Source organism: Triplophysa dalaica, chromosome 20, assembly GCF_015846415.1.
Source record: "Triplophysa dalaica isolate WHDGS20190420 chromosome 20, ASM1584641v1, whole genome shotgun sequence".
NCBI lineage: Eukaryota > Metazoa > Chordata > Actinopteri > Cypriniformes > Nemacheilidae > Triplophysa > Triplophysa dalaica.
Genome location: NC_079561.1, coordinates 3,146,324 through 3,157,500, shown reverse-complemented (window position 1 = coordinate 3,157,500; position 11,177 = coordinate 3,146,324). Strand labels below are relative to the sequence as shown.

General features: G+C 43.7%; 1 protein-coding gene across 8 annotated transcripts in view; it reads right to left on the bottom strand.

The window, feature by feature from the left end:
• Positions 1-11,177, bottom strand: part of camta1a (calmodulin binding transcription activator 1a) — a 308,434-nt gene that overhangs the window by 8,953 nt on the left and 288,304 nt on the right. For all 8 annotated transcript variants that reach the window (XM_056733048.1, XM_056733049.1, XM_056733050.1 and 5 more), the window contains 8 exons: positions 3,678-3,814; positions 3,368-3,561; positions 3,192-3,270; positions 2,734-3,088; positions 1,749-2,212; positions 1,227-1,405; positions 740-983; positions 170-241 (listed from right to left, as the gene is read on the bottom strand). In XM_056733048.1, coding sequence (XP_056589026.1) covers positions 170-241; positions 740-983; positions 1,227-1,405; positions 1,749-2,212; positions 2,734-3,088; positions 3,192-3,270; positions 3,368-3,561; positions 3,678-3,814 — 1,724 coding nt within the window. The remainder of the gene's footprint in view (positions 1-169; positions 242-739; positions 984-1,226; positions 1,406-1,748; positions 2,213-2,733; positions 3,089-3,191; positions 3,271-3,367; positions 3,562-3,677; positions 3,815-11,177) is intronic.

The window sequence follows — 11,177 nt, the reverse complement described above, 5'->3', positions numbered from 1 at the left end:
AACATAAGCACTTGGCTCCAATATGGAAATGAGTTATTTAATATATTCCCATTTTTGTTTTGTAACTTTACAATCAAACAACATCAATACTGCAGGCTTATAATCGTCTATTAAACAAAGCACCATCAAAGACTTGTAAAGTCAATATCAGAGCATCTTAAAGGATTACCTGCTTGTACTTCCTGTAACAGCGCTGAATGACAGCGGTGGCTACTTCCTGTTGCTCGCGCAGTGGGCGTCCCTGCAGGGGGACAAGAAAAGGGAAAAAGGATTGGTTTCAGGAACTGGCAGCAAGCACATTGACAACACCCACTAGGCTGTCCACAGAGAGAGGGAATAAAGAAAAGAGATAACTGGGCTCTGGGGAGAGCCATGTGATAGACCCAGCCATCGTGATTGGGTCCATCTGACACTGTGAGAGTCGATGTGAGCTGTGAAACCTCTAAGGAAACTCATTACAGGCAGCCGCAGGAGGCAGCACATTGCATTGACAGGTGGAGAAAGAGCAGGGCAGTCGCTCTTTAAAAGCCAGGCCATGCGCTGGTTAAGCCACCTTACCCATGCGGAAGATGTGGAGAACTGACTACTCTGTGTGTCTATGAGGAAAAACCAACCATAGCAAGAAACAGACAGGACGCCTGACGCTTTACCCACAAATACCAACCTAGACCTGATGCTTAAGTCCTGTTTCTATTTCCACATCACAAAAACTCTGCGGTACCCAAGCCCTGGCCTGTACCTTGTACTTGCGGAAAGCGGTCTGCACCAGCCGTGCGGCCTCGTAGAGTTCCCTCTGCTCTGGGTCGGACAGGGTGAGCTGGGCCAGCTCTCTCTCCACTTTGCTGTTGGAAGCTCGGAGAAACTCACTCCACTCGGCCGGAGCGGGCAAAGTGGGCTTTTCGAACTGGCCCTCGCTCATGGGCGAGTTACCCGGGCTCAGGCTTGGGTTGGAGGATGGGGTCAGGGGTTCGCTGTATATGGGGCTGAGAGAGAAAAACAAACACAGAATTAGCTGGGCTGCATGGAGATGTAACGTGAAATATGTTCTTCCACATTTATAAATGGAATTTGTGTACGCCAACGCAAGTTTAGTTCATTGTGGCATCAATCAGAGGAAGCACTGTGACTTATACAAATTTGAGAAGCTCTGCTCAAATCGATTTCTTTCATCTCACTCATCACGTCACACTTTTTATTTCCGAAGTTTTAGCTGACTGCCCGCTAACCTCAAGAGGTTGATGCTGGGCAGATGTTCCACGTCTCCCAGGTAACTGGCCAGCCAGCTCATGGTGTTGGTGAGCCCACTGTTGTCCAGAGGAACGGACTTCACCGCTGGGAAATGTTCCCGTTTGATGCACTCCGGAGTGGCCTCGATGATGTGCTCTGCCAGACTCATCATGTTTGCCTGTCAGGTGCAAAAAAGCAGAAAAACAAACGCTTCTAAGTTACAGTTTCAAGTGGACGCACAAGCTAACCCTGCAGATTGATCTAACCTTGACACCGCGGAGATGTTTACTTTGAAGGAACGCATTGCTACAGTACAAGCCCCGGTATCCCCAGAGTCTCAAGATACTCTCTAACTCTTGGCGATCAGGGTGAATCGATATCAGGTGTATATTATGTGGTGACGGAGGTCTGAGCAGAGTGTGGGCCCACAACAGCCGCTCTCTCCAATGCTAATTCTACATACTCAACATCTCTCTTTTGTTTTTAACCCCAATTGTCATGTGAGCGTGCATCGATCTCACCTGAAGGTCCTCCATGTGTGAGAGGCAGTCCTGATTCTCCAGATCCTCCTTATAGGAGAGCATCTCCGTGTCCACCATTCCCAGCATGCCGAGGGATTCTCCACGCTGTCGGAGTCGGTTGGCCAGCTTCTCCTTCCCGAGGCCGCCACTGCTGCCCTTCCTCAGCGCCTCTCTAGTGGCCCTAGGAAAGTGCCCTCCACGGAAAGAGCCCATCTTTGCTTGCGGGACGCCCCCCGCCCCCAGACCCTCCCCAGTGGGGCTCTTGTCAGGACTAGAGGGAAGAGTCTTGGGGCTGTTGGACAGTTTATGTGTATGCTGTTCCACGCCCAAAGGAGCCATCGCAGGTTTATCCAGCTGTGCTTGCATGATCTCGGGGTTGGGCTTGTGTTTTTTGGCGAGGGGAAGATCTCGCTGGCACTCGTTGCTGTAGTAGCTGGAGGGCTCTGATCTCGGCCTTCTCAAATCTGTGGAGAAAGCGGAAATGAATGTGAGGCAAACTCTAAGGAGAGGGCTCGGATTATTATATTTCCATTGCATTTGCTTCCTCTCTGAGGTGCTGTTAGTGGTAATCTAAAAAATTGTGCGACGGAATTAGATTTGCAGTCCTGCTCCCTGAACGCATGCACTAAGCTGTTGCATTATGCGAAGGGGTTGTGCTCTTATCACTGTGAATAATGGGTCTTGAGTGCATTTGTTCTTATTTACATTTCAGAGGTTTTGATTTCAAGTTTAAAGAGGTCCAGTTTCTAAATTTTCTTCCCAGCAATGGACCGAGCCATCTTGCGACATTTCAAGAGTTTACGTAAGTAAGATTTGGCTGCGATTTTCTACTTCACGGTTATCATGACCAAATGGATGATATTATCATGGTATCTATAAAAAAATGGGAGGCACGCTGCTCTACCGGTTGAGATACACAACACCATAGCGATGCAGAGTAATACAAACATTAGAACGTCCATCGGGAGTAGACTGAGGATCTCACCAGGGTTCTGGTTGGTACAAGAGCTTGTTGTGGTGGTGTTGGCTGTGCCAGAGTTTTGCCCACTGGGTGCCACCATACTGTTGCTAGCCCAGCTGACCATCCAGCTGTTGGAGGTGGTGATGTCACTATTTGGAGAGAAAGACATGCTGGAGGTGGGGGGCAGGGAGGACGGGGTCTGCTGTTGCTGCTCCTCTCTCTGGAGCTGTTCCAGACATTCAGCTAGTTTGGTGTGACCGCGGGAGCGGGCGATAGAGAGGGGCAGGCGGCCCAGGGAATCTGGGATGGCCAGTGCTCTCCGGTCCCATTTATACAAAACCACTGCTGCCTCCAGGTGACCCAAAGCACATGCCCACATCTGTGAGAAAAAGAGAGAAACAAGATGTTCTTTCCCAAGCTGTTCATTCCATTCCTAGGGTCAGACAGTAGTCTTAAAATAATGCAATTATATAATCACAAACCAGTGGAGTACAAGAGAAATGATCGACATTGAGAGGGTCCACCTCCAGCTCCAGATCGATACTGTCAGCATGTTTAGTGCTAGACGAAAAATCAAGCACCATTCATTATTACAAATGTCAAACATCTCAACAAACAAACACGTTGACAAACCCAAGTGCTCTGAACTTTGACTTACCGCCACTTAATGAGAGTCTGGATGAGGGTTGCGTAGCCCTGGCCCGCAGCAAGGTGCAACAGGGTCATGCCCCTGAAGGTCTTGGAGTGAATCAGATGTTTGGATTTGGCCCAGCAGGCCCGGTTCATCATCTTCTCACAAACAACCACCACACGACTCTCAAAGGAGCTCCCCGCCTGACCCGAGACACATTGCTGAAAAATAATTAGGTTTAATGTCCTCACAAGCTCGCAATTAAATCGGAGTTCATAGGTTCTTTCTTTCCAAGATGATATATTGCGTTTGTTTTGAGGCAGACAGTTAAGAGTACCTGAGACTGATTATTAGCGCCTCCATTTCCTCCTCCTTGTGTTCCTCCGCTGCCCTGCTGCTGCTGACCGGCCATCTCAGCCATCCTGCGCTCCATCTGCTCCAGACGCTCCAGGATGGACATTCTGAACTGGTTATCTGCAGAGGAATCCAGGTAGCACAACAACCTCAGTACAAGATCAGTACATTTGGTTGCAAAACTTTTGTTCCAACTTAAGTTTATCAAGTTCATCTAATGACTGTACATGTTTTCATAGCTTGCATATTATGTAATGCATTAGAAAACATGAACTGACACTTATATTGTAAAGTGTGACAGATTGTACAATTGACAATAATTGTGAAAAGTTGTCAACAAGACTGTCTGTGGGTTTTTAACTCACTATAATGAGATCTGAAATAAGTTATTTAGTTTTTTCTGTTTGGCCTGCATCCCCGAACGAGACTCTATTGAATGTTTAATTAAACGCACTCATTAACCTTTATGCTTTCCAATCAATTCACAGTGTTGATGTTATCAATCACCATTTCTGTAATGGCAGTCATTATTATAAATGAATTCAACCTACTTTAAAGGACGTAAACACATTTTGATTGGAACAAAACACATAGGGAACATACCGACCGCATTAAAATATCACCAGGTAACGCTTGTCGTGTAAACTTTCATGCTTGTAAAAAGCCACACGTCACAAGTTCAGCCTGTAAGACATAACTATTGCTGTTTTTAAAGCGACAGTTCACCCAAAAAGAGAGTCAGAGTGCTTGAAAAAGAAAAAGCTGCACAAGCTCATGTCAAAAGCACAAACGTTGCAAAGGTGCTGGGAGTGCAAGAACCAGAGAACTACAGCAGCCGTGCTTAGAACTGCACGTGCCCCTCATGGAAGAGGCCGTTTCTGTGGCAACCTGCTGCTGAGCGGTAACCAAGCGACAGGGTCATCTGGTTTGTGGCTTGCTCCTGTGTCGGTTTACTGATGAACCAGATGCAAAGCACAAGGGGAGACGACAAAAGTGATGGCAGGTAAAAACACAATGATGCAGCAAGTATTCTTTGAACTCATTGAACTGCTTGGGTGCCTCGTGGAAATGTCTTAAGCATTCATGTACATTAGTGTTATTATTTGATACCAACGGTATACAGAATATGGGTCTCTATACTGCTTGTGTGAAGTACTGGTGTCTTTCAAAGTTCTCATATCCAAAATCATCTCTAGACACAATTTTCCAAGACCAAATAATCCTCCTTATACTATCCACATTCATTAAACTATACGCCTTCTCTTTATATTGGCTCATTTTTATTTCATCTCAGAAATTTGAAGGCAAAACACAAATGAAACATATACCAACTTAAGACCTTAAGTTGAGTCGTATGCCATGAAAGAGCAACCCCTCAGAAAATACATTTTCTTGAGGGGAGAGAGTGAGTGTCTTCTACAGTGGGCTTCAGCGTGCTCGCAAAATGTCATACTGTCACCATGTCAGCAAATAAAAAGCAAGAGATACTTTGGAGAGATAAAGAGAATGAAAGTAAGTCCCGGTATATATGTGTGTGGCAGCAGCAGTTAGCAGCGGTGTTGACATGTCTTTGTTCAGACACAGTGCTGCAGTCTGCTGCAGTGCAGATGATGTCATCTCCACCTGCTGCTGTGAGCCAACTCAAAATGCCACACACATACACTGCAGAGGGAGGGAGGGGTTTGGGGGAAGGGCCACATGCAGAGGGCGGAGATAGGGAAGTGTCCACCAATCAGAGCTGAAGCAACGCTCTTTTATTTTATCTATTTATTTTACTATAATTGTGAAAGCCAATGGTGACTGAGAGCTGATATTGTGGGCTGAGATTATGAGCAGGGCTTCGGAAATGTTTTGGATGTTTTTTTCATCTAGTTAAGAAATAAGACACAAGAGGCTTGTTTTTAAATATCCAGGTTTTCTTTTAACTCACGGTTGTGTCAAATATTATGGGCAAAACCAACCATTACATAACATACATACATTTATTCATTTGGCAGACACTTTTATCCAAAGCGACTTTCAAGTAGGAGAGCATATAACATTTAGTCAACATGCTAAACAGTACCAATAGTTTACAAGGCCATGTTACTAGGAGGATTAAAGCTGATGTAAGCAAGGGAGAGAATGAACAACATGATTTTTTTTAATCAGACATAAAACATAGACAGTTATTGGTTAGTAACCATTGGTTATTTTTGCTCGGTTGCTGTTACCCAACCATGCATTGAAAACATCAAGCATCCATGTAGGTTCATTTATAACCTAACAGTTGGTTTTTATCCATATTTTACCCAACCATGCTATACTGTGAATATTGTCATGGCAGAAAGGCTTTGCATAAAACAGCTTTTATAAAACGGTTAACCACAAAGTAAAAGATATCCAAGTAAAATATTGAAATGCCATCCTTCTTTTCTCAACCTCTTATCCACATATATGAATGGCAGTCATTCATGGCCCACCTGTCCACAGACAGAGGTCCCTGATGCTCTAAACATTTCAAATACAGTTTTATTTCTTAAAAGTGAAACATAAAAGTATACATAATGTAAAAATATTCTGGTAAAATATTAACTGTATATTGCCTATGCAGATTTCACTTTCACCAGCCTTCCTTCTTTGTGACCATTTGATAGTTTGGTCAATAATAAAACCAACTTACTCAAATGCTGTGACTTTAACATGAAAGTATTTTGCTGGCAATTCATTTATATTGACTTGAGCTTGAAGATTCAGAACATCTCATAACAATTGTGTTTGGCAACAAACATGTTTAGTGTGACATGGATGTATGACAGAATTTCCTTTTGGGTGAACTATTTTAGTTACTGTTGTTCAGATAAAGTTTTTTGTATTATTTTCCAGATATCGCATTCCTGTACAAGCCCACAACACTAGCAAACACTGCCTTTACCTCCAGTTTTAATGGCACTCTTTAACATCTGCCACTATTTTCTTTTTTAGAGGGACTCAACACAGCCATAACCTTCTCTCTTCCCTTTTCTTCACTGCCCTCAGAATGACGCAGGGCCCTGACTCACATTCACAGACGTCAGACATACGGTGTGAGCCGATAGATCTTGGGGACTAATGGCTGAGAGAGAGAGAGCTGACAGACATCTCCAAGAGAGGAGAACTTCATTAAGGGTCTATTCACTATTTCTTCCTGTGGGAGACTTGATGAATCAGGAGGAGCTGAACTCTGAGAGCGTGAATGTTTATTTTCAGCCCAGGAACTGCTCAACACTGCAAGTTTGATGATTGTGTCTCTTCTCCAACAAAAACACACAAACATAAGCAAAGCATGCACACCTGGAATTATCAAGGCAATATTAATGCTCTGTCTTCTCCAAAAATAGGTTACTGGAGTCACGGCTACCTCGCGCCTTCTCTTCTCATAATGCTGAGTGTGTAGTTACTGTATGGTTGCTCACAGGCCAAACACCTGGACGGAACTTATTCGTTCTGTCATTGCAATAAACCACTGCAATGCTTGACTTCATTAATATCTGATTATACGCAAGAGGATACAGTATATGCTTTATGTGGGCGGACCTGTTGTATCGAAACCATCTCTCAGTGTGATTGCCCAGAGGATCTTAGGCATTTACTGTGTCTATTTAAGCAGGATTTTTAGTGCACAATAAACAACATATACACTGAATACTGATTAAATTTTGTTAAAGTAATATATGATACAGGAGCTGTTATGTAATGCAAACATTGCAAACAATGGTATGCTTATAAAGAATTGCATTTTGAGTCCAAAACATCAAAAATAGTCTGATAAAATAATGAAAACTTATATTGAAAAAATGGATGATATTACTCAGGTCAAGCAGTTTGCAGGGCATTGTGGGATATAGCAATTTCTGGCAAATGTAGTAGATCCTCAATGTACATCCAAATAGAAACGGCATTCTGTGTGCTACTGCTAACGGTATAGTAAGTAGTGCGATAACATGTTGTTTTGAAGAAAAAACTATTTAACCTACATATAAGTTAATGACGAGAAAACCATAAAGGCTATACTGAAAGTAGCTAACAAGGAAAACCATTCTGCTCTGCTGATCCATACCACAGACTCTAATTCAGCCATCAATCAACCACATGGATTGCCATCAGGTGGTGGATAATACCCCCGATTTCCAGAATGATGGTTTACTGGAGAACCCCTTCCTGAGTTAGACTCCGCTGGTTGACAAAGGCTGATATTTAGAGGAGAAAGGGGGAGTGCTGCTGGCAGAAGCTCATCCAGCTGAGCCCACCATCTGCATTCAGCCTCACATCTCTTATACACTAAAGTGGCAATAAAAACATGCAGGACTCCAGGACTGACCTAACTTCCCCCAGAGTGACACATGGAGACGCAATCCCGCACATCCAAGGAGACCTGGTACCTTTCTAAGTCATAATATCACCGTCGAGTCCAACTATTTAAATTATCCTATTGAAAGCAGCCATCTTGAATGAATGAGAGATTTTATACATCGCTTTATTGTGTATCGCTGTAGTGTACACCCAAAGTGCTTTACAATTATATGAGGGGGTCTCTCCAGAACCACCACCAGTGTGAAGCATCCACTTGGATGATGCGACAGCAGCCACAGTGCTCACCACACACCAGCTATAGGTGGAGAGGAGTGAGATATAGAGCCAATTCAGAGGGTGGGGATTATTAGGAGGCCATGATTGACAAGGCCCAGTGGAGGGAATCTGGCAAGGACACCAGGGTTACACCCCTACTCTTTAAGAGAAGTGCCATGGGATCTTTAATGACCACAGGGAGTCAGGACCTTGCTTTAAAGTCTCATCCGAAGGACGGTGCTTTTTGCAGTGTAGTGTCCCCATCACTATACTGGGGCATTAGGACCAGGGCTGGATTGGGAAAAAAAATCGGCCCCCACATTGGCCCTCCACCATTTCTGACGACGGGGTTGGGGGTTCATGATGGAATAAAATGTTCTGTCCGTTTCTGGCCACCGGGAAAACTGACAGATCCCCAGTCCGCCGCTCATTAGGACCCATAAAGACCACAGGGTGAGCACCCCCTGCTGGTCTTACTAACAATTCTTCTAGCAGCAACCTATCTTTCCCAGGAGGTCTCCCATCCAGGGAGTGAACAGGCTCAGCCCTGCTTAGCTTAAGTGGGCAATCCGTCTTGGGCTACAGGGTGATATATCTTGCTGTGTGTTTTACCACTCAAGGGAACATGTCCTGGCACTCAAGGGGGCTTGTCCCAGCATATTCACGTGGGAAATTTACGTCAATGCATACCCTCTAATAGAAAGCATGTATGCTTAGAGGGGTAATTAAAGTGAAAATTACTCACTCATAATGTGCCACAACCCAATGCTTTTACACAACTTTCTCTCTTTCATAAAGCACAATAAAAACAGGACTATGTCAAAAAAGGGCAAAAAAACACCACAAGTCGTCCATATTCCATATCACACCATATGGTCAGGTGTAAGGTGAAGTTGATGAAGTTATTTATTTCAAATAGTGCTTTCAAATCTTTGATTTGTGATCTTCACAATTGACTTTCATATGAATACATATTTTTTTCTGTGCCATCATAGAAATGACACACAGGTTTCGAAAGTTGAATAAATTTGCTTTCAAAAATGCAATGTACAGTAAGTGTTGTAGTGTAATGTTAGCAATTTTCTTCTTGCCAAATTCTTTCTAACTAAAATGATCCAAAACCACTTTTTTACAACTCTAATCACAGTGCTAAGGTTCAAGAGTTTATTCCATTCAATTTGTAAAAGATAAGGGCAGAGCTACAGAATTCCAAAGACTGAAATAACTAAACCATACATTCTTGAAAGCAGACATTTTTAGAGATGCACCAGATCAAACATACTGCCCATACAAGACATTGTAGCTTGAGGCGTTAACAATGATTTTGTCTTGTTATTTTTCAGATCAGCACATTCATGATTTAGCAGCAAAACTGAGGAAAACCCTTCTATCTGCATGTATCTGTAACATGATACGTATCTATCAAACACGACTTGTTTGAGTAGGAATCATTAACGTCAAGACGCAAAGTTAATATAAATCTTAGAAGAAAAGACCCAAAACGTTGATCTTTACATGGGTTCTATCCATGAGGAATAAAAAGGATACAATCAGAATTATAGGAGTAGTTCACTTACAAAATAAAGTTTCATTATAATACCTATCCCAGAACAAACAACTGGATGACAAGCAGTCTGTCTTCAAAACAAACCACTCCACCGAGAGTGCACTGCTATCGGCCACAGAAGCACTGCGGAATCTAAATTCTCGGTCCTGATTCTGCTAGACCTATCTGCACAGTTTGACACTGTCAATCACCAGATACTTCTAGCAACCCTGTCATCTCTAGGAATCTCAGGCTCTCCTCTCCGCTGGTTCAAATCCTACCTCTCCGGCAGATCCTTCCGGGTGCCATGGAGGGGCTCGCTGTCCACTGCTCACCACATGATCACTGGGGTCCCTCAAGGATCGGTGCTTGCACTGCTGCTTTTTCCATCTACACGGCATCCTTGAGACCCATCATACGGGCACATGGTTTCTCTTATCACTGTTACGTTGACACCCAGATCTACATCTCGTTTCACCCAGACAATACCACTGTAGCAGCTCATATTTAATGAACAGCTGTCCTTCAATGATCAAATTGCAAAGACAATGTGGTCATGCCGATTTGCCTTATTCAACATTAGAAAGGTTAGACCCTATCTCACTGAGCATGCGGCACAACTCCCTGTCCAGGCCCTGGTAATCTCAAGGTTGGACTAATGCAATGCTCTCCTTGCTGGTCTTCCTGCGAAGGCTATCAATCCGCTCCAGCTGGTTCAGAACGCACCAGCACGCCTCCTCTTCCAACAGCCCAAAAGGGCTCACGTGACACCTCTTTTCATCTCTCTCCACTGGCTACCGCTTGAAGCCCGTATCAGATTCAAGTCACTAATACTTGCCTCATTTCGCTAATAGTCCCTTATTCATCGTCTGGTATTGTCTAAAACCCTTTGAAGCTGCACTGAAACTGTAATTTTGACCATCAACCATTTGGAGTCCATTGAAGTCTACTATGAAGAGAAAAATCCTGGAATGTTAAACATCTTGGAAGCTGAAAAAGAAGTCCCTTGCAGTATAGACTTCCAAAGCTCAGTGAGAGACTGCCATCACTGCAGAGAAAGCTTCACTATAACTGTATAGTTATACAGTTCTCCTCCTTTCCCAGGTGTTACCGCAAGAATAGAAAACAGAGCTTTGACTCAATTTAGCCGGACCTGACTCTTTGGTCATCTGACCTGCTGTTTAAGAAAGCTCAGCCCTTCCAGGAAGCGTTTATTCATGACGGCAATACACTGCGTCAATGTTATTATTAGTGATTGAGTGGGTTAGCATGTGCCAAAATGAGGAATGAGGTTAAGAAGCTTTTTCAATTTATCATTGACATTTTGGAGGCAAGATTTACATGCCATGT